The sequence below is a fragment of the Topomyia yanbarensis genome, chromosome 2 (assembly GCF_030247195.1).
Source record: "Topomyia yanbarensis strain Yona2022 chromosome 2, ASM3024719v1, whole genome shotgun sequence".
Lineage (NCBI taxonomy): Eukaryota > Metazoa > Arthropoda > Insecta > Diptera > Culicidae > Topomyia > Topomyia yanbarensis.
The window spans coordinates 96,198,422-96,221,089 of NC_080671.1; the positions used below are offsets into that span (position 1 = coordinate 96,198,422).

The window sequence follows — 22,668 nt, forward strand, 5'->3', positions numbered from 1 at the left end:
AGAAGCTAGAGGTTCGGTAAATTAAGACAAATTGTTCTCCTTCAAAATATCTGAAAGTGTGTGTGTGTGTGTGTGTGTGTGTTAACCTTCCTATCTCCCACTAGCTGGTAGTGATTTACAGAAAAAAGATGTTTGCATGTATTTAAACATTCATGCAAATAACTTGGTTCACGGATTTAAGAAGGTGTTAGCTCAATTGACTTTCCGATGACCCATTTCGTGTACAGTGCCAGACATGTTCCGAGGTCATCGTTCCATCAACCAGCCCCGCCTTACTGTAATGTTTGTATCAATTGGATTGTAACATTACAGTAAGACTTTCGATTCCATTTAAGCAGGAAATCGACGCGTATTTAGTATATTGGTTCAATTTGTATATATATAACATAACACATGTGTACTAGGAAACTTACCATTTTTGCAGTTTTCTACCTTCATTTCTATCTCCCATTTATGTCTCCTTTGACTCTCATCCACATTTCTTGAATTCCTGCTTATTTAAGAAAGAAAAGGGGAAATAATAAAAAAGAACCGATAGACTCCGTGTTTTCCTCAGCGCTTCCGTTTCTCCTAGTCTGGTGTCACTGCCTGTTGGACTTGTGTAAGTTGTTCCATTGGAGATCTCCAAGGAGCTGTAATTGGAGGAAGATCTGACTTCTATCCAGAAGTATCAGTTTTTCACATTAATAGATTATATGTGTACACTACAAAACAATCCCGTGTATAATGCAACCATTTTTTGAACATTTATATGTACATATACACACATAAACACATACACATATATACACACATGTATACATAAAAACAGTTGAAAAATTTTATGATAGAATGATTCATATAAATCAAATTAATAAAACAAATCAAATTAGCTCACATGAAAATCAGACAATATTAAAAAAGTTATGAAATTAAGAGAGTAAACTAAATTGTTTCAAGCTAACTAACTGTCATCCAATAACTAAAAGAACTGACTAAACCGAATTAATAAAATGAAGAAACTGAACAATATATGAACTGGGAAAAACTAACAATTTAATAAAATGATTAAAACCAATGAAGCAAACAACATGAATAAAACAATAAAAAAATTATTGAATTAATAAAATAAATAATATGAATAATGTGAATAACACTAACCGCCAAATTTGAAAAATGCAAAAACAACCAAGTCCATTGCAGCCGCCAGAAAATTTGTCGTCTAAGTATTGAAATTACCTTTAAATCGCATTCGCAAATAGCATTTGTTCCTAGGGGCAATTAGCACAGGCGAGTTGATTCAAACGTCAAACTATTTAAATCGCCTGACGATCTTCGTCCGCATTTTTTTGACCGGGTACTGACTCCATTCAGATATCCGAACCGGTTCCGGAATGAGTTTAACTAGTCAAGTTCAGATGGCGCTGTCGATGCTAAGTGGGAACATTTTTTGGTAGCTCGCTCGAGTCACGCACATACATAGTAAAATAATTGTGATGTGACGATAAGATCACTACGTCAAATTACACTATTCCAACGATATTTTTGCCTACCAACACATAACACAACAGGAGAAACGACCTACCGAGCGATTAACTTCGATTTCCTATTAAATATACTATATTTCACTGCAAAATTTTGTAAACTATGGAAGGAACGCAAAATCACTTCCGAGAAATTCGGCAGTGCTGCCACTTCCTCTCCTTCAAAATATCTGAAAGTATGTCTAAAGTGATCTTAATGAAAAATCAAAACTGCAAAAGTTATTCAAAGAAAACCATTTTTTAAGAAACACCCTAATTTTTTTGGGTAAATTTCTTGTAACTTGAAAAGTACACGACATAGAGTTTCAGTGTCTTAGACAAAGTTTTTTAAACTTCTATTTTCTTGAATTTTCAGAAAGACAGCAAAACTATCTCGAACCACTAAAAAGTCAATTTTCTGATTTTATAAATTTAGAGCCACCCTATCCACTATTCAAAATTAATAGCAAAGTATTATAAAGTGCAATATTTTATCATGAAAACGAAACTATATTTTTTGTGTTGTCCACCGTGAAAGTAATTTAAACATATTACAAAGTGTCAATTCATGAAAAACTAAATTTTTAAAATAACCATTTCAGTTTTCATTTTTTTTTCAACATATCCTTCAGATGTTTTCAGAGTTTTTGAAGACGAACATTAACTTCTAAGTAACACATCAAAATTCTAGCTTGTATTATTTAAATCAATTTTATGAAACCTTAAAAAACATCGCTTTCGATATTTTTTGCTCAAATATAACTCTAATCATGATCTTATTTATATGTAGTTGAAAAAGAATTATGTTTTGTTTGCCCCAATGAGTGATGTTGTTATTCCTAACTCCTAACTTTTCAACAAAAGGAGTTAGATATGTGGTGCCTTGAAACAAATTATTCGCCTTAAAGCAATCTTAAAGTTGTCTGAAGACTACTTCAGTTTTAAACCAATACCGCAAAAGTTATTTGCAAAAACAGTTTATCCAAGAAACACCAAGAAACACAGATTTTAAACTTGTTGTAAAATAAAAAGTATTACAGATAGATCTTACATGTCTTCAGCCAACTTTTCCAAAATTTTGTCGTTCTACAACTGCGCTGAAGGTCGTTTGGCTCTAGCTAGAATGATTAAGCTGGTAATATTTTGATCTTGGTAAAATTAGAACCACCCTAACTGATGTTTTTAACAAAAAGAAGGGGCTCACAAACTACGAATACTTCTGCAAAGACTGCATAAGGCTAAGTTGTATAGTTTTAGTAAAATCTCAAAATTCCTGCTAAATTAGCATTCTTGACCACTGTGCATTGCAGTATTCATGGTGAAGAAAGGCACAAATGCACCGCTACGTGGATTAAAACAGGTTTTGCCTTTCTCATATAAAAAAGGCTATGCAGTCACTCCAAAAATCGGTTTTCCAACCGAGGCTCGGAGGTCCGAGTGTCTTATATTATTCGATTCAGTTCGTCGAGATCGCAAAATGTCTGTGTGTGCGTATGTTTGTGTGTATGTATGTATGTGTGTGTCAAATAAAGTCACTCAATTTTCTCAGAGATGACTAAACCGATTTGCACAAATTTAGTTTCAAATTAACGCTATAACGCTCGCGTAAGACGCTATTGAATTTTTAGTTGATCGCACTTCCGGTTCCGGAGTTATGGGTTGAAGAGTGCGGTCACACAGCAATTTCCCATATAAACTGGTAACCCTATGATGTCCGAATGATGTTATACGTATTCAAATACGTTCAACATTACTCAGATTTGCGGGTCTAGATCACTAATGACCAATCAAAGTAGCTTTGACCACATTGGCCACCTATGACGGTTCTTGAGGCCCCCGGGGAACTCGCCAAGTTCTTTAGCTAATGTCAGACAAATTTTTGCCTTTCTCATATAAAGAAAGGCTATACAATCACTCCAAAAATCGATTTTGAAAACCGAGACCTGGAGGGCCGAGTGTCATATTCCATTCGATTAGGTTCGTCGAGATAGCAAAATGTCTGTGTGTATGTATGTGTGTATGTGTGTGTCAAATAATATAACCGATTTGCTCAAAGTCAGGTTCAAATGAACGGTATAACGCTCCCATAAGACGCTATTGATTTTTTAGTTGATCGGACTTTCGGTTCCGGAGTTACAGGTTGAAGAGTGTGGTCACACAGCAAATTCCCACATAAACTGGTAACCCTATGGTGTCCGAATGATGTAATACATATTCAAGTACGTTCAACATTACTTGGATTTGCGGGTCCAGACTAATGACCAATTAAAGTAGTTTTGACCACATTGGTCACCTATGACAGATATTGATGCTCCCTGGGAACTCGCCAAGTTCCCGAGCTAATGTCACACCTATTTGCCAGCAAACTCTTAACCGATATTTACAAACTTGATTTCAAATGAAAGATATAATACTCCCATTGACTGCTATTGAATTTCATTCAGTTCTGACTTTTGGTTCCGTAGTTACAGGTTGGTAATTGCGGTCGCATAGGAATTTCTCATATAAACCGGTAGAATCGTAATTTTTCATAGGTTTAAAATCTATTGGAATGAACATCAATTTACTTCGATTCGCAGGCCTAGAATACTGACGGCGAATCAAAAATTATTGGAGTGTATTGTCCACTATCGATAATTCCGGAAGTCCCGGGGTTCCGGCCAAATTCCAGATCTAAAGCTACTTCAGTGATGACAACCAAATTTCACTAACCTAGTCTCAAATGGAAGGTATAATATGAAGTTTAGTGTTGAACCCTCCATCTACCCCTCCACCTCCTTCCTATCAACACCCAGCCCTCTATCACCCCCACCCTCTCAGACCAACCTCCCGCATGCATTCCCTTCATCCACCCCGTATACTACAATAAGTTAGATGATTCCCGACGCATCCTCCCTCTCCCACTAATTATATCCCTTCCCTTCTCCACCATAAAGTTAACATGAAGACAACATTGAACCCACGCTGATTAAGCTATATTATATTTTTGTTTGTTTCAAGTGTTTCAATATCAACAGGTTACTTATCAGGTTCGTGACAGTCGTGCACTTATATATGCTCATCAAGAGTAATAAGAATGTAATAGACATTTCCACAATGTTATATTGAACATAACGAGCCATTAAATCATAGTTTGGATAAATGAGAAAGGCACAATTGCACCACTAGGTGGATAAAAACAGGTTTTTTACTGTACGGTTGGCGGTTTTTCTTTAAGTTAGATTCCATCACAACATTGAAGCTAATCAAAATCATCTATAGATAGTAGAATGAGCGAAGAAATTATTATGTGCAAAATATAAAATTCCAATTTTCAAATGATGAAAATTTTACTTAATTGACTTTGGTCGTTTCTAATCCTAATCAATTTACATTTGATCCAGGAATGTTGTACACATTTTCATAAAAGGCACATCAATATCGATGGAAGGGTTTTTTTTCAAAATATTTTTATCTTATTGCAATTATCTTAAAATACTAATGTCTTCATTCCATTATATAACATCATCAACGAAACTGGACACCATAACATGTAGAATTAAATTTCTGTTTAAAGCTAAACTTACACTGATTTAATTAGTGTACATATTTTAATGTACACATTTGAATGATTGCATCTGACTCTTTCCCTGTCGGTAAAAAACACTTTCATCAAAAACCAACGACGGGTACCATTTCAGTGTTCAAACGCAACCCGACCCGAAGCCAGCGTCAACCGGGCAAGACAACGTCGATTATGTGGAGACAGTCAGAGCAAGTCGTTTTCGAAAATTGGATTCCTTAAAGGAGCATGGCTCAGTCAGTCCTAGATTCGTATCAACCATTCACCAGCAAGGATAGCTTCCCGCTCGGTGCCATTGCGAAAATTAGTTACCATCAGAGAACATTCACATGCTAAGCTTATGAAGTTCTCTCTTGATGCTGACGCCATTCTTCAGATTAAGTAGCAAAGTTTTACTTCAGCTACGATGCTTGTCTGAGAAATTTGAATTTAATCTACTGCAAGAAATCGAAATTGCTTGCGACAAGATTGTGAACTTGGATGGCATCAAACGTTAGCCATCTTTTAGAGTGTGAAAAGAAATTGATATATCATCCGAGTAACTATACAGCATAAGTTTAAATCAATACTTACGATGCAGAGGAGTTAGTACGGTGATTGAGGAAAAGTGCCTTTGAAATCGCTGTAGTCATTATTTAAAATTATATAAAAACGACCGCAGCTCCGAGCAATGCACAACCCTTTTTAACCCTTTCCAGATTCGAAGCTAATCGGCACAAAGAAACGTTGAATGGGGTAGATTCCCCTAGCATTATACGGCGATGCGGAACAAGAATCTTCGTAAAAGCATAATCCCACCTAACCACTTCCGATCCACATCTACAAGAGAGAACTAGATTCGGTTGGCTTTGATGAAGCGATCCTTTTCGAAATCCTTTCTAGTTCACGCTACATATCATCAGCATTATAGTCTTCATTCCTAACCGCAGGATATCAAAGAGTAGGCTGGCAATCCCTTTTTATAGCAGACGATGCGTGATTACGCTTGTCAGGCATCGGAATGGCATAAATTTTTCGCATCTCCTTAGCATTTTGTATAAAACTAGAAGTGTGCGCTGATGTAGGCGGTGTCACATCGTTACGGGTGACTATTGGCGGAGGTACGACCGTTTTGGATCGGTGTAAAAAATACTAACATCTTTACTGTGGTAGTTAATAGAGAACCATATAATATAGTGACCACACATCCCGAATTACGTGGGACAGTCGTGGATTTAAGGCACTGGTCCCGCATGGCTAGACGCCTCGAAATGTGCCCAGTATTTCCAAATATGCTAATTTTTTAATCCCAGGAACGTTAATACAGTGTATAGCATTAGGTTGTCCCACAAAAATCAATATTCGAAAAGTCATGGTGCTCAACCCTATAATGAAAGATAAGCGTATTTTAAGCACTTTTGTGGAATAAATCAAGTTTCTAAAAAATCATCTAGAGGTTCCGCAAATGCAATTTATGAAAAATGGTAATTTTTGAGCAAAATTGTCGTATAAAAGCAGTTTACGCAACTTTTTCAACGCCCAACTATTTTTTAACAAAAAAAATATTTTTCTCTTTACTTTAAAGAATAAATCCCATTTAAAAGATTTTTACAAAAAATGCTTATAACAATGATAGAAACTCTGAATCATGGCGAAAAAAATATTGTTTTAGTTAATTTTGAAGAAAATCCACACAAAACAAATATCAAAAAAAATCATTAAACCTAAGGCATGTAAATAACGAATTTCGCGCCAACTCGAACAAATGTTGGCAGCACCCTCTCAGATTTTAATGAAACTTTCTGTACATGAAGACTGTCACAAAAAGCCACTTTGCATATTTAGTTTTTCCAAAAATGATCCAGACTGTCTTTTGAAAAGGGCCAAACTTTTTTATCAATTTTTTTCAAATGGTGATAGTCTAAAAATGACAAGCCTACAAAAAATGTTGTAGGAGTGGTTTTCACAAAATTAGTCAAATTTTCGAATAAAAATATTGAAAAAAATCTTCATTAACTACTACACTGAAAAAAATCGATTTTAAAAATTTAAAATCGATTTAGCAAAAAATCCCACATTTTTTATTTGGATGAAATTTAGTTCCAAGATAGATAATTATGTTCCCTACCTACCGTTCATGTTGGGCACTTTTGAGGAAAAAAAAATTATTTGAAAAAAACTTTTCGTTTTGCAAACTGATTTTTTCTTCTTCAGTGTATTTTTATCGAAAACTAAACCAATGGAGGTCATGATCATCTCAGAATTCATTTTCCCAGCTGCTAGTTGCCTGATATATGCAAAAGGTATCAGTAACGAATTTAATATATATTCATAACAAACTTGAATGAAGGCTGGAAGATTGGAAGATCGGAAGACTGGAAAATTGGAAGACTAAAAAACTGAAAGACTGTAAGACTGGAAGACAAGAAGACTGGAAGACAAGACTGCAGTTCATTTATTCCTCTCAAAATTGATAAATTTTATGAAACAATTGATAAACTTTTCTAAAATTTATTTTATGTCTGATGGAGCAGCAGTACAATACAAAAATAAGAAAAACTTTGCAAAATCGGAAACGAAAAAAGCAGTTTTTTCCACACCGAGTGTTAGATCCTTATAAAAATCAATCAGCTTATGTAAAATGTTGTTACAGTACTACTGATTGATTTTTATGAAGATCTAACACTCGGTGTGGAAAAAAACTGCTTTTTTCGTTTTTGATTTTTGCTGATTCTCTCTCCGACCTTAAACGCACAAAGGCATTCTGTTGCAGCATCCCATGGAAAAGGACCCTGTGATGCTACTGGTGGCACTCCCAAACGAATGGCAAAAAAGCTAGTCTTGCTCGCGACTATGGAAATGCCATAACAAGTCCCCAAGAGTTATATAACAGAACAGTTGACCAAACTGATAAAAATATCACAAAATTAATTTTCTGCTACATATTCACTGAACAGCACAACAAAATGTCAGAAGAACTCTAAGAGCTGTATAATAACGCCTAAACAATATCTGGAACTCAAAAATTCCACAGTTTTGTGCCTATTCCTGGGGCAAAGTAGAGACGAAAAAGTATTCTAATTCAGAAAGTGAACCAAAAATATTTTCCTTGTCTAGAAATTATACAAAATATCATGCATGAAGATAGTTTTAATACAAATGTAATATATAAAAATAAATAAATAATTATGTAAAATTCAATACATAATGTTGTGGTGGTCATTTCTTTCTCTGATTCTTCCTCAGCACTAAACAAGAAAATAAAGAAGTAACAATGGAATATTTGTTTAACGACATAAACTCTTTTAAATTGGATTCTTGATTAAGGGGTTACATACCTTTTAGTGATCAAAATGTCAAAAAAGTTTGAATTAACGTAAAAGAATAAAGGAATGATTTCATTACATCAAACTTATAATATTTTGGTAGTACATTTTTCAGTAAAATAAACAAACATGAGTTTATAAAAATAAATTGATAATTGGCGAAGTTACGGCTTTTTCCACGAATCGCTTTTTTATTTAAGATGTTTGCGGTGATCACGATTGGAGACCATCATCTAAAATACCAAAACTCAAAAAATTCCATTAGTATATGTGTATTCCTCGTACTTTAACGATTAGTTGAATAAATAATATTTTTTTCCTGCATTCGAGAACGTTTTTAGTAAAAAATCGCTGTTGCTCTAAAAATTGCATTAAAAAATTCTTATCCATGAAACAAAAATTTATTAATAAAAAAGGAATTAGTTACGATCAATTGAAAAAAAAATTAAGAAAATTGATTGAGTAGTTTTTCGGTAATCGTGATCACGGAAAAACTATTTTTATTAAAATGACATTTCGAGATAATCGAGTTTAAAATTTCAAATTACCACTGCTCTTGGTAGTCGAAGCGCGTAACTTTCGATCTATTTCTCGGATCTTTATAAAAATTTGGGAAAACATTCGCAAGAAGTTGTACTTTCAGATAAAGTAATAAAAAATTTCGATTTCATGAAAAATGAAAAAGTAGTTAACCTCTTAATAAAAATATGCTTAGTTACTAAATTAAGCAATGTCTTCTCACAAACTGAGTTTTATTGGATTCTGAGATGATTATGACTTTCATTGGTTTAGTTTTCGATAAAAATACACTGAAGAAAAAAATTCAGTTTGGACAAGGAAAAGTTTTTTTCAAATAACTTTTTTTCCTCAAAAGTGTCCAGCATGAATTTTTGGCAGTAGGTAGGGAATATAATTATTTATCTCGGAACGAATTTTCATCCAAATCAAAAATGGAGTTTTTTTGTAAGTCGACTTCAAATTTTTAAAAACGATTTTTTTCAGTGTAGGAGTCAATGAAAATTTTTTTCGAAAATTTTACTAATTTTGTGAAAACCACTCCTTCAACATTTTTTGTAGGATTTGTCATTTTTAGACTATAGCCATTTGAAAAAAATTGGTAAAAAAAAGTTTGGCCCTTTTCAAAAGACAGTCTAGATCATTTTTGGAAAAACAAAATATGCAAAGTGGCTTTTTGTGACAAAGTCTTCATGTACAGAAAGTTTCATTAGAATCTGAGAGAGTGCTGCCAACTATGAATACGATTTGGCGCGAAATTCATCTATTGGAAAGAACTATTCATTACAAAAATTTTCGTGAACGAATATTGTGAAAATTCGGTCGGTGGGTTGAGATATAGAAGTTTTTCATTGAAATATTGAGCAGTAAAACTGTATGGATGCATACAAAGAGTACAAGTGTAACATAGATGAAACTAAAACTGACGCTAGGATGCGAGAAACGAAAAGTGACCTTAATATCAATGACGTCAGTAACTAATATGAAACTTCTATAAATCTAACTACAACAGCCAAACTCATTCGCATATTTCATTTTCTGAATATTGAATTCTCTTCCATTGAATTAATTCACCCAACCTTTCATTGAACTAAATTCAAAGGCAAGCACTTATTGCACTTTCCAGCTTCCTCCAGCAGAAGGGAAACCTCACAACAGATTCCATTCATGCAACCTTGGCTGACTTGGCTGCTAAACGGAAGGATTTTAATTTCAATATCCTCCAAGGCTGCTGCTGGTGATTACGCTCAATCGTCTTACCGTTCCTGATGGTTCCGGGAGCGAGCGTTGCTCGCAGATTATCGATGCGGTCCACATAGCCTATTGCACAGCTGCTCGCTCAACCCACCACGAACGAAACGGTTGGGAAATCCAACCGACCAGGAATGCAATATCGATGCACCTGCATGCCGGGAGCTGGGCCACCTCCAACCTGTCAGCGTGTGGTGAGATTTATTGACTTCAAATGTGTTTTAAATTCACTCTCGTGCCGCGGTGAAAGCTCAGATGGCACCAATTCTGAATGCAAATGAGGTGCAGATCGCCTGCTATTCTCGGAGGTATTCAATTTGTTCGGGCATTTGTTCATTCCGGGTCGTTGGGTTCAGGTCGTTTTGTGTTCTGATATGGCACCAGCTAAAATTTGTAGTCGGATGGAGAATACAACCACTTGGTGGTGGTGGGTTGATAGTGGAAATCAGGTGTACGGATGAAAAGATTATGCGTTTATTTTATATTTTATATTTTATATTTTTACACTCTTTTAATCAATTTTCTTTTAATTGACACAGTTTGCAGTCCCATAATACAAACTAATTTTGTTTTGTCAATGAATTGAATTCAATAGAAAAATCAGAAAGATTCAGAGACCATAATTTCTTCAACGAACAATTTTTAAGAATCATAACATTGCTTTCAAGTCTAAACATGAAAGACGGAATATAGAAATCCTGTTCATATTAGTTCCAATTAATATTTAAATCGATTGAATTTTGCTAATCAATCAAAGGCAAAAGTACACATATTCTCGATTTAACCACAAAGATCAAATGAACTTCAAAATGAAACATAAACCTTATCGAATGGCTTTTCCATTTACAACAAACGCAAATATGGATGATGGATGCCTTCAAAGAAAACATACTCAATCAGATTAGGAGCTGAGAAGGGGTTCGTTGTGTTTTATTTGAATGGATACTTTCGGGTTACGTTGCAGCTTGACTTTCATCTTTTTATGTGGTCCGTAAAGAAGCGCTCGAGTAATCCATAAAGGCTGCAAAAAGCAAACATTTATTCGCATAATGAATTGCTTCGAAGTTGTGTCACTCCGTTCCGTTTCTACTACCAGTATCATTTACAAGAGGAGACGTATATATGTCATATTTGCACACTTTGTAAATGCAAATTGCACGGTATAGATTCGAGTGGTCAAAAAAAAGGTTTTTCGTGCGGTAATGTTAAAACATTAAGCTATTTTTTTCATTATGATTCCAACCGGAACCAAGGGTACGAGTCACTTGAAAATATAGCGTTTTTCACAGATTCAGTGAATTAACAACGTTTCATTTCGGAAAAAATATATCGGAAAAATGTATTGCATTTTTTCCATTTCGTTTATTTGACACGGCTCATAGCGGTAGCTTAACGGAGCCGTGGATCTTTTATGTGTTTACAATATGTAAAAAAATAAATAAAAGCAAATATTATTGATTGTCCGTTGGATCTCGTGCACGCAACTTTTTATTGCGAGCGGAGACCTTCTTTCGCGGCTCGCCTACTGCGTCATGGGAACCATTTAATTCTCTCCTGTCCTCCACATCAAGGTCATCATCTTCAAAGGTGCCTTGGTGCTCGCGACCAGATGTTCTTTCCTGCTTCTTGCACTTACGGGTGACCAATGTAAATCCGTCGTTATTGGGGTGCTGGATGCTGCTTTGGCAGTTGTCAATATGGACTGAACAGCTGCTACAAATTTGGCAACCGTTTGTGATTCAGGTATTGGTATCGAAAACTCTTTTTTGGTTTGCCGTGGATGTGTTGGCAATCGGTAGAGATGCATTCTCCTCTGTATCATCCGCGCAAGGTTGTCCGTGGTGCGCTGTCTGATTACAATACTTGCTCGTAGGAGTTTGCCCCTCATGGGTGCATAACGTAGTTTGGTTAAAAGTAGCTTCGTGGGTTTTGAGTTTTATAGTCAAGTGGGAGGGGATAGGTCTTTCGATCCGCATCCTCAGCACAAGAACACCGTTAGGTATACCCGTGAAGAAATTTCTCCACATATCAGGTGTAACGTATTCTACTTCTCCGTATTATGACATGTATTTTGCAATTAGATCAGGAGGGGTACGTGGTGATAAGTCATGTAGCTTTACACCTACATAGTCTTTTTCTATATACATGGGAATCTTAATTCCAACTTTATCACTTTCAGCCACGTGCTTCAAGTTGTTCAGCAAAACGAAACGTTCGGCTTGGGCTAACGTGTTGAATGATATGAGTACTACATTACGAAGATGATGATACTGTAGATACATAACCTCCTTGAGCTTAAGCTGCATCTTCACCTTCAGCAGGTATTCCACTTCATGAAAACTCAATCTTATTAAACAGAACTTAAGGTCAACGACCGCTGTGTTGGGTCGGAGCAGAGATATTTCGTCAACTTTATTCATGTTGGCAAGAATAAATTAAACGTTTCCTTGGTTCTCGAGACAATGTACACTAGATCGAGAGGTTACTAGTTGTTGTTCACTTGGCTCGATTGTACATCTGACTTGGGCAGAAGTAGAAAGAAGACTGGATGTATTGCATTGAGTACTAATTATTTAAACCTTTTCAATGCTAACTCATCTTGTAATAATCCGCACAATAATATTTATTGAATATTATCATTGTTGTGCCCATTGTTTTTCATTAAAACATAAATTTCCCAACATTATGCATCTATACGCGCCAGAAATCCTCCAATATGGCCGGAGGCTAAACTTCCTCAATGAAGGATTTTTACTACATCCAAAAACTAGTCATTTTCAATAACACTTTTTTAAACTTTATAAGTTAATTGTTGGTAATTTGGTTGGTGTAATTTATAAACCTAATTTAATGAAAAACACAGAATTACTAAATTCATAGCTAAATGAAAAGAAATTCACCTATGCATATTTTGGTAATTTAATATAGTCGCCATATTGAAGCTTTGAATTTCTTACGGAATACTATTTCATTTCCTTTTTTGCTTTAATTTGCGAAGTTTTATGTTTGTTTTTGCTTAAATTATGTTTATAAATTACCAACAGTGCTAATTTTTCATTTCATTCTTGTAGTCACATTTTCTTTTGTACTTTTAAACGACATTTAAATCAAACCAGAGATTACTAACAAGGAAAAGTTATGAAAACTAGAGCCATAGTACTCAAGTGAGAGCAAGGATGTGAAATATACAGATCGGAAAACTAGAAGTGGCAGGGTCATTAGAAACAGGCTTAAAATGCTACAGACTAGTCTTTTGTCTTCTGCTGGTAGGAGTCGAGCTTTGGTAGCATAGCTACGAATCACTGCACATGCACGAAGTCTACCAAGGGACCATCCATAAATGACGTAGCATTATATGGAGGAGGGGGGAGTTTTGTGACGACAGGGGATAGGGGGTCATGTCATACTACGTAGCTTTTTTAAAGGGGAATAGGAGTTGACCTGATGTCACGACAACCTTACCAATTTCCTCAAACTAACATCGTTTTTCTATTTTTTGCGAGGACAAGGGGGCGAGGGTTATCGTGAAGCTACGTAATAACCAGGAGGTATTTAGAGTTTTGCGACGAAATGCTACGATGGGGGAGGGGGGTGCTAAAAATCACTCAAAAAATGCCTTGTTCCTCTTTACCATGAGAACTGACGTTTGATTTTCGATTTTTGAATAACAACGAGCCCCAGACAGTGCAGTAAGACATTTTCTATGGCAAAAGTTAATTCATTCGTTTAACTAGTTGTATGATAGTATTTGGTTAATATGGCCGTTTCTTGCATCATCATTTCCAAACTAGTTTTATTCTTTCTTTCGAGAGTTGTCCTACTGGAGCTGTTGAGCTAGGTTCTCGGAAGAGATTCCCATCAGAATCACTCACTACAATGGCAGACAAGACAGGCAATGTCGCCCACTAAAACACTGCTTAAGGCCAATTGCAGCGGTCCGTGAGATTTTGTGATCGCGAGTATCATCGCGAAGGGCTCGAGCATTTGTACGTTAACGTGTTCGATCACGTGTGCGTTTGTGTGTTGTGTATGCTAACGTGTATGTGACTTCGCGTTTATAAATTCTAATACGAATGTAACTTCGTGTGTATAAAACGTAATACGTAATTTTTGTTCAGATGCTAGAAGAAAGTGAGATCTGCCATATCACTGGAGTTTCCGGTAATGTCGCCATGGAGAGTGTTGTCTAGTGGATATGAGCTTTATTTTTTTATTGTTCCAACTGACCCAAGTTGCTAGGACAGTGGGCAATGATTTTCGAACGTGACCGATTCTTGATCGCGCGAACACGGACGTTTATAGGTTCGCATTTAAGATCGCGTTTGAAATTTCATAAGTGCTAAGACGTTCACCTTATCACCGGGGTATTATCAAGTTTGCGCAAACACGGACGTTTATAGGTGCGCGTTTAAGACCGCGACGTTCACGTTCACCTTGTCACCGGGGTGTTATCAAGTTTGCGCGTAGGTATGCGCTGTTGATCGCGAAGGGCTTAAGCGTTCGTATATTAATGTGTTTGTCGGGTGTGCTCACGTGCACGTGACTTCGCGTGTACAAAATTCGATTTTCTAACTGCGTGGCCATTTACATATTCGCGTACGTTCTTGGTTGGTCACGCGGATCGTCATTCTGATATTTAGTTTTCGGTGTACAATTCACATTCTGACAGGGAGTGAGTTACCCCATATCATTAGAATTCCCGAACATGTCGCCATGGAACGTGTTGCCCAGTGGATATGAGAGCTTTCTTTTTTTAATTGGTCCAACTGATGGCATGGACCTAGCCTGCTGATTCCAAGGATAGAAACTTCTGGAAGTGGCCGATTCATGATCGTGCCAGCGTGGGAGATTTTAGGTTCATGCTTTAGACCGCGATAGAAAAATGTGAAGCACTGATACGTTCACCTAATCACCGGGATGTTATCATGTGTGCGACATCGCTGGTGTAGGTGCCGTGGATGGTCGCGAACGGTTCAAGCATTTGTATGTTAACGTGTTTGTCACGTGTATATGACTTTGAGTGTATAATTTCGATTTTATAATCATGTGGCGTGTATTCTTAAATTATCGCGAGCGGACCGTGAATCTGATGTTTAATTTTTAGTGTATAGTACAGATGCTAGAAGAGAGTCAGTTTCCCCATATCACTAGAGTTCCCGGTCATATCGCCATGAAACGTGTTGTCTAGTGAATATGAGCGTCATTTTTTTTCATTGGTCCAACTGAAGGCATGAGTTTAGATTGCTAGGACCGAGGTTAGAGTTCCGGTCGTGACCGTTTCATAATCGCGCGAGTTGTTGGTTAATGCTTGAGACCGCGACTACCGGGCTTAATGTTTTAATGTTGGCGAAATCGCCTAAAGTGAGGTGTCGCAAGTTAGTTACCGTGCACATTTGTAGCATGTTCAATAACGCCATGCCGTCCAGTAAAGCAATAGTCGATCTTGAAAAGCTTGAGTCAGGAGAAACTGGGAGCAAGACCGAAATCGGTGCTCTTCCAAAGAAGCCCAGGGTGGTTATAGTTTCCGTGTTAGGTTCGATATAGTTTACAATATCAAGGACATATGTGCTTCTGGATAGTATCTACATCATCGACGGAATCAGGGAGAATATACACTATACCTACACAGATATTTGTGTCTTTACAACGAATATGTAGTTGTTCGAGACTGAGGCTAGTATCTGTTGCACATTTAGACAAGAGTCAATTAGAGACGGCAATTAGTACACCATCACTCCATCTAGTTTCAAAAAAATAAATTATGCATGTGGTCACAGTACGCTCAAATTGTTTATTTTTGACAAATAGTGTAATTGATATTATTAAAAAACAACACGTTTCAAGCTATCCTGGGATAAAATCTCACATTTTCTTCTTTTTCTCTTACATTACAGCTAGTTTCGGCAAATCCGAATCAGCGCAACTGGCGTGGAATATTAATCGCGTTGCTCGTAATCATCGTCGTCCTAGCGCTGATAGTGACATCTGTGGTAAGTACATGATACACACCTTCCAAATCTCAGACTAAATAAAATGGGGTAGGAGAAATCTTGCAATTGAACCCGACTCCAATATTCGAACATAACATTTTATAGCTCCTTGCTTTCTCTGAGATATTTTGGATTTTAATCAATCTTTTTAAATAATGATTCGGTCTAGCGCATTACTGTTTTTTTAACACTTCTCCTAAAAAGGCCGTGAATCGATAAAAGTAAACAGTAACATTGAATAGTGTGAACGGGCCTTTTCGACATTTTTGTTATGCAACCTATTTTGAACACTGCTTATCAATTTGTAACTTATATAGCACACAAATCTGCTAGTATTTTTAAATTACAGCTTTATGAATTTCCCCGAACATTTTTTTCATTCTGATCGAAGACGAGATTTTGGAATTGTTAACATCGTGCAGTACGCACCGTATCGTTCAGGCTGGAGCCTTGTTGTCTCTTGCTGTATGCAGAAGCCGTCTCCACTCCACTCGGTCCATTGCTGCTTGTCGCCAGCCTCGTAGTCTTCGAAGGGTCCGCAGGTCATCCTCTATCTGGTCGATCCGCCGTGCTCGCTGTGCGCCCTGTCTTCTAGTTCTGGTACGGTCGCCCTCAAGAACCATTTTCACCGGGTCGTCGTCCGACATTCTTGCGACGTGTCCAGCCCACCGCAAACGTCCTATGCATATGCGAGGTGGATGGTTCTTCCAGCAGCTGAGGCAACTCATGGTTCATTCGCCTGCGCCACGTTCCGTCTTCCATTTACACGCTACCATAGATGGTACGCAACACCTTTCATTCGAAAACTCCAAGGACGCGTTAGTCCTCCACGAGCATAGTCCAGGTCTCGTGGCCGTAGAGGACCACCGGTCTAATCAGCGTCTTGTAGATAATCAATTTCGTGCGGCGGCGAATTTTGTTCGACCGGAGCGACCATCTCGATTTCGTCACCGTCAATCCGAACTCGGGATGGGAGGTTCACATTGTCGTCTCTAGAACATCATCCTTCGAAAGGGAAGTAAAGCCGTTGGTCCCCGGTCCATGAGTTGATGGATCGATATCTAGTCCAGATAGTGGAGTCACCTCTGTGGCGTCGGTAAAGAAGAACTAGAATCTAACTTCTATACTTACAAACAAAATATCCTCCTACCGTGATACTTGTGGAGTGCGCAGTAGTATATACGGCCCCTAGCAAAAGCAAGTATTGGACTAACAATTCCTTCCCTTTCCTTCAGCGATCTACGTTCGGGCCTGGCCGGCGCCGGTATTGATCAATAAACGCTTTGAGATTACCAGGAGTTGCACATTGAAAGATGATTTCACTACTTCCAAGCATAATTATCTACTGATTCCCTATGCAACTTCAGCTAGTCCAGATCGATAACGGAGTAGCAGCCAGGGGCGGTCGCACAAGCTCAAGCTCTAGAACATCTTCCTCTCATGTATTTTGTCTTCGAAACGTTAATGGCAAGTCCAATCCTGCTGGCTTCAGCCTTCAGTCTGATGTACGTTTCTGACATCGCCTCATAGTTCCGTGCCATTATGTCAATGTCGTCGGCGAAGCCAAGAAGCTGGACGGACTTCCTGAAGATCGTGTCTATCCCCGCTCTCCTTATTACACATTCTAACGCAACGTTGAGCAGCAGGCACGATAGACCATCACCTTGCCGTAACCCTCTTCGATATTCAAAGTGACTCGAGAGTGTCCCTGATACTCACACATCACCCGATCCATCGTCGCTTTGACTAATCGTGTTAGCTTATCCGTACTCGTGCATTATCTGCCATAGCTGATCTCGATCGATTGTGTCATACACCGATTTGAAATCGATGAACAAATGATGTATGGCCACGTTGTATTCGCGGCACTTCTGCCGAATCGCGAATATTTGGTCCGCGATGGCGCGGGAACCCATGAATCTCGCTTGGTAGTGCCCCACGAACTCTCTTGCAAATGGTTTCAATCGGCGGCATAGAATTTGGGATAGGACCTTGTAGGCGGTGCTAAGTAGTGTGATCGCGCGGTAGTTGCAGCAATCCAACTTGTCACCCTTTTTGTAGTTTGGGCAAACGACACCCTCCGGAAGAGTCTCCTCCTCCCAAATTTTGGCAATTACCCAGTGCAGCGCTCCCAGTGTTTCACTACCGTATTTTAATAACTTGCTGGATAGTTGATCTGCACCGGCAACTTTGTGGTTTTTCAGCCGACCGATCTCCTCCTTGACTTCTTGGAGATCGGGGATCGGCAGCCTATCGTTTTTTGCACGTGCTCCAAGATCCGTTGCCATACCGCCTTCGTCCTCTGCTGCTTCACCGTTGAGGTGCTCGTCATAGTACTGCTTCCACCTCTCAATCACCTCACACTCTTTCGTAAGAAGGTTGCCGTCTAAGCCCCGGAACGTAGCCTTTGCGCGAACTGTTAGCTTCTCGTAAAACTTTTGTGTGTCCTTTACACGGTATAGTTGTTCCATCGCTCGTTCCTCCTGTTGGCGCTTCTTTCTCCGGAGGACCGAGGTTTGCCTGCCCCGTGCTTGTTTGTATCGCCCCACATTCTGTCTCGTTCCGTGCTGCAGCATCCGCGCCCGTGCTGCATTCTTCTCCTCTATTAACTGCTTACATTCGTCATCGAACCAGTCGTTTCCTCGATTCGGCACACTGATAATATAAATTCGTAAATATAACGAAATCGAGCATACAATGCACGAATTCATTCGTCGTTTTCTGCAACGAAGTTTTTTCGTGCATTGTAAATAGTAGGTTTCGTTCATTTCATGAACAAGAATAGCCGCTTGCTGAACGAAAGCTTTCGTAAATTTTACACATTTAATGTACACTGCACGAATGTTATCGTTGATAACGACTTTACTTTTCGTGAATTAAACGAAATGTTTTGTTTATTTGAATAAATGTTTGTTTATATTAAGAACGATTTTATTGCTTACACGAATTTCTTTCGTTCATCTTAGGAAAGTTTTCGTATTCATTAACATATTATTTTTCAATCCATAAGTTAAGATCGATGTTTAACAACGGCGATTTTTTAGCTAACTAAAAGGATCGATCTGGAAAAATCGATTTTATTTCAACCTGCTCACCTCTATTGGGGACTAGAAGGATTGTGGTGTGAAGTAATGGCCGAATGATGAACAAAAGTTTTCGTAAATTTTGCATATTTAATGTACATTGCAGCATTGTTAACGACTTTATTTTTCGTGAATGAAACGAAATGATTCGATTATTTCCTTAAATGTTTATGTATATGATGAACGATTTTGTTGCCCGCACGAATTTATTTCGTTTATCTTAGAAAGGTTTTCGTATTTATTAGCCTATTATTGTTTTCTGTCGATCTTTTGGAATCGATGTTTGACAGCAAAGTTAATTTATTTAGTGTACAGTGCACGAATGTTATCGTTGATAACAACATCATTTTTCGTGAACGAAACGAAAGGTTTCGTTTATTTTAATAAACGTTTATGTATATTACGAACGATTTCGTTGGTCGCACGAATTCTTTTCGTTCATCTTAGAAAAGTTTTCGTATTTATTATCGTCTTATTTTTTCATTCGATCTTTTGGGATCGATGTTTGACAACACCGATTTTTTTTTAATTAAAGAAATAGATCCGGCAAAATCGATTTTATTGTGGTGCGAAGAAATGGCCGGATGATGAACGAAAGTTTTCGTAAATTTTACTTACTTAGTTTACATTGCACGAATGTTGTCGTTGAAAACGACATTATTTTTCGTGAATGAAACGAAATGTTTTGTTTATTTTAATAAATGTTTGTGTATATTACGAACAATCTCGTTGGTCGCACGAATTCATTTCGTTTATCTAAGAGAATTTTTTGTACTTAATAGCATATTATTTTGACATTGCTCCTGCAGAGAAAAACTCGCACTTATTCATACAAAACCAACGAGCAGTTCGCGATGGCTCAACTGAATCCGTACTGCTCCGAATTATGGATCAAATGGAAGCGAAAGAGGTTCAGGAAATCTTCCTGAATCCGGCGGACACGGATACGGTTACTAAATAGTCAGACCGAGATCGTCGTGATGATCAATAATTATCTGACGTAAAACGACAATGACTCCATAGTCTACCTCTATTGAAGCTCTATTGACGTTGACGGTTTGACGAATGGTGCCCGTGAATATTATAAAGACTTTCGTATATACCAGCGAACAATTCGTTTGCCTAATGAAGCCATTTCGTAATAAGCCAACGAAAGTCGTTTCGTGGTTTTCACGAAAAACTCGTAATAAATAATAATAGTGTTTCAGTAGAACTACGAACGATTCATTATATGTACGAAAATTTCGTATATTTTATGAAAATTTTCTGTACGAAACTAATTCTCAGGGATTTACGAATATATTCTATCAGTGCATCGCTGTACATAGTGCCGCTATTGCAGTACTTCCTATGGCGGAACGCATCTCCCTCCAGCCATCTTCAAGAGTAGCTGCGCCCAGCTGTTCTTCCGTGGGTAGCGCTGCTTCCAGCCGCTGTGCGTAGTCTTGGGTAACCCTGGCGTCCCGAAGTTGCGCGATGTTGGGGCTTGGCGTCCGACTACGACCAGTAAATTTGAAGTTACTCGTTTTTGCAAAAAAATGAAACTGAGACGTTATACCGAAAAAATCCACTGGACGATTTACGAAAGCCGTGGCCAAGTTCCTGAAATAATGAATAATAAACCTCGTATTACTGAAATTATTTGACTTTCCAAAAAAATAATTCGCACCTTGTATGTATATGGCGTTAAATTCGAATGTTTGATAGGATTAATGTGGTTATTACCTGGCTGGACATGTTTTGGTTTTGTTATGAGCTTTGTTGGAGATTTGGGAATACACAGTCGACAGTTAAACGATGTTCATGATTGCATAAGCTTATTCGCGATTTCTGTGATGTCTCATCACGCTACCGTGATATTTTCTTCATTAGATTACTGTCGGATTTTTATGTTAGAATAGCGTGATTTATGTTCATGCTTGCAGGATGTTTGTTAGTCATGATTTTTGATATTTTAATCACGAGTAATGTTACTAATATTCATGATTTCAGGATCTTAGTCACGGTTTTCGTATTTGAAATTTATGTTATCGTGATATTTTATTCACGAGTAGAGTGATTTATGTTCATGATTTCAGGATTTTAGTCTCGATCTTCGTAATTTCTTTGCTCGCTATCTTGATATTTGATTCCAGAGCTTAGTTTCGAATTTGACACATGGAGCGAAGGGACTCATGTTCATAGCAGTTAAACCATGATATTCGTAATTTCTTTTCACCTTATCGCGATCTGTTATCTGGCTATTATCGGTTTTTCACTCGGCGTATCGAACAAAAACATAAAAATTTGACTATTTGTCGGTATCTTGTTCTGTGAACTACATCATGAACACAATTCGTGGCTGTATAATGAATTTTTGGTGCACAGTGCGGTTTTCTTTTTCTGTGGAGACATCACATTGAACCTTATCAAATTACTAACAATGTTCTAGGTCCTAATAGTTTTCTAATATCCGCTGCTCATACCTCTTGCTGACATCGATGCCACATTAAAATCTGTGTTTCGGTCAAAAATATCTTTTTAACATCTGTGATCATTAAAACAGTAAAAAATCTGTAAAAAATTACAATATTTACAAAAATCTGTGAAAATTTATGAAATTTTCATCAAAATGCCAAAAATCTGCCATCTGTAAAAAAGAATCTGATCAAAAATTGTGAAAAAAAATCTGTGATAGTTACAGAAAAATCTGTGAATATAGTAACCCTGCTTACTGGCAGAGGTGGGTAAGAAAACCAACCGGTACGTACATTCGCCGGTACAGTTCTAAAAATCTCAACACGTGTAAACGAGTGATCCACATCGTGTTCGGTTTTGATTTCGTTTACAGAGTAAACGAAAAAAAAACCCAGTTTCGAAAACAAAACCGAGTCACTCAGCACCGTTTACATGTGTGTACGAATTTCAATTTGTGTTGATGTATTTTCAGCAGCGGTTTCGGTTCGGCTTCAGAAAACCGAAGCTGGTTTTTTCTGTGCACGGTGCTTCGGTTGAAAGAAGAGGCAGTAAACTTGTCTGCAGTGCAGCCGAATAGACAACTGAATTTAGTTCAATTAGTTGTTGAGAGTATATGGGGTAATATAGTTCTGAGCAGTTGTTAACATTTTTACAATAGAACTTTCTTTCAATACTGAAAACCAAAATGGCGTACACCAAACTAAAACTGCTACCCTGTCTTGGCGAATAATTGCACGAAACCGATAAATGCAGATATGTTTGATTTGGCAAAGCTGTCTAGAGTATAGAAATTATTGTTAATGTCAAAATGTTTAAGTTGAAATTAAAGAAAACAATTAAATCAGCGAAGTCAATGAAATAACAAAAACAATAAAATGAATAAAATTAATGAACTCAATCTAGTCAATGAAATCAATAAAATTAATGAAATCAATTAAAATTGACTTGAAACTTCACATTAACACTCAATTAATTCAAAGAGACCTGTTATATTTATATCGC

General features: G+C 37.4%; 1 protein-coding gene across 1 annotated transcript in view; it reads left to right on the top strand.

Annotated features, from left to right (window-relative positions):
• Window positions 1–22,668, top strand: part of LOC131678889 (inactive dipeptidyl peptidase 10) — a 565,731-nt gene that overhangs the window by 332,829 nt on the left and 210,234 nt on the right. Inside the window, exon 3 of the mRNA XM_058959306.1 lies at window positions 16,031–16,126. Within this exon, the coding sequence (XP_058815289.1) occupies window positions 16,031–16,126 (96 nt within the window). The remainder of the gene's footprint in view (window positions 1–16,030; window positions 16,127–22,668) is intronic.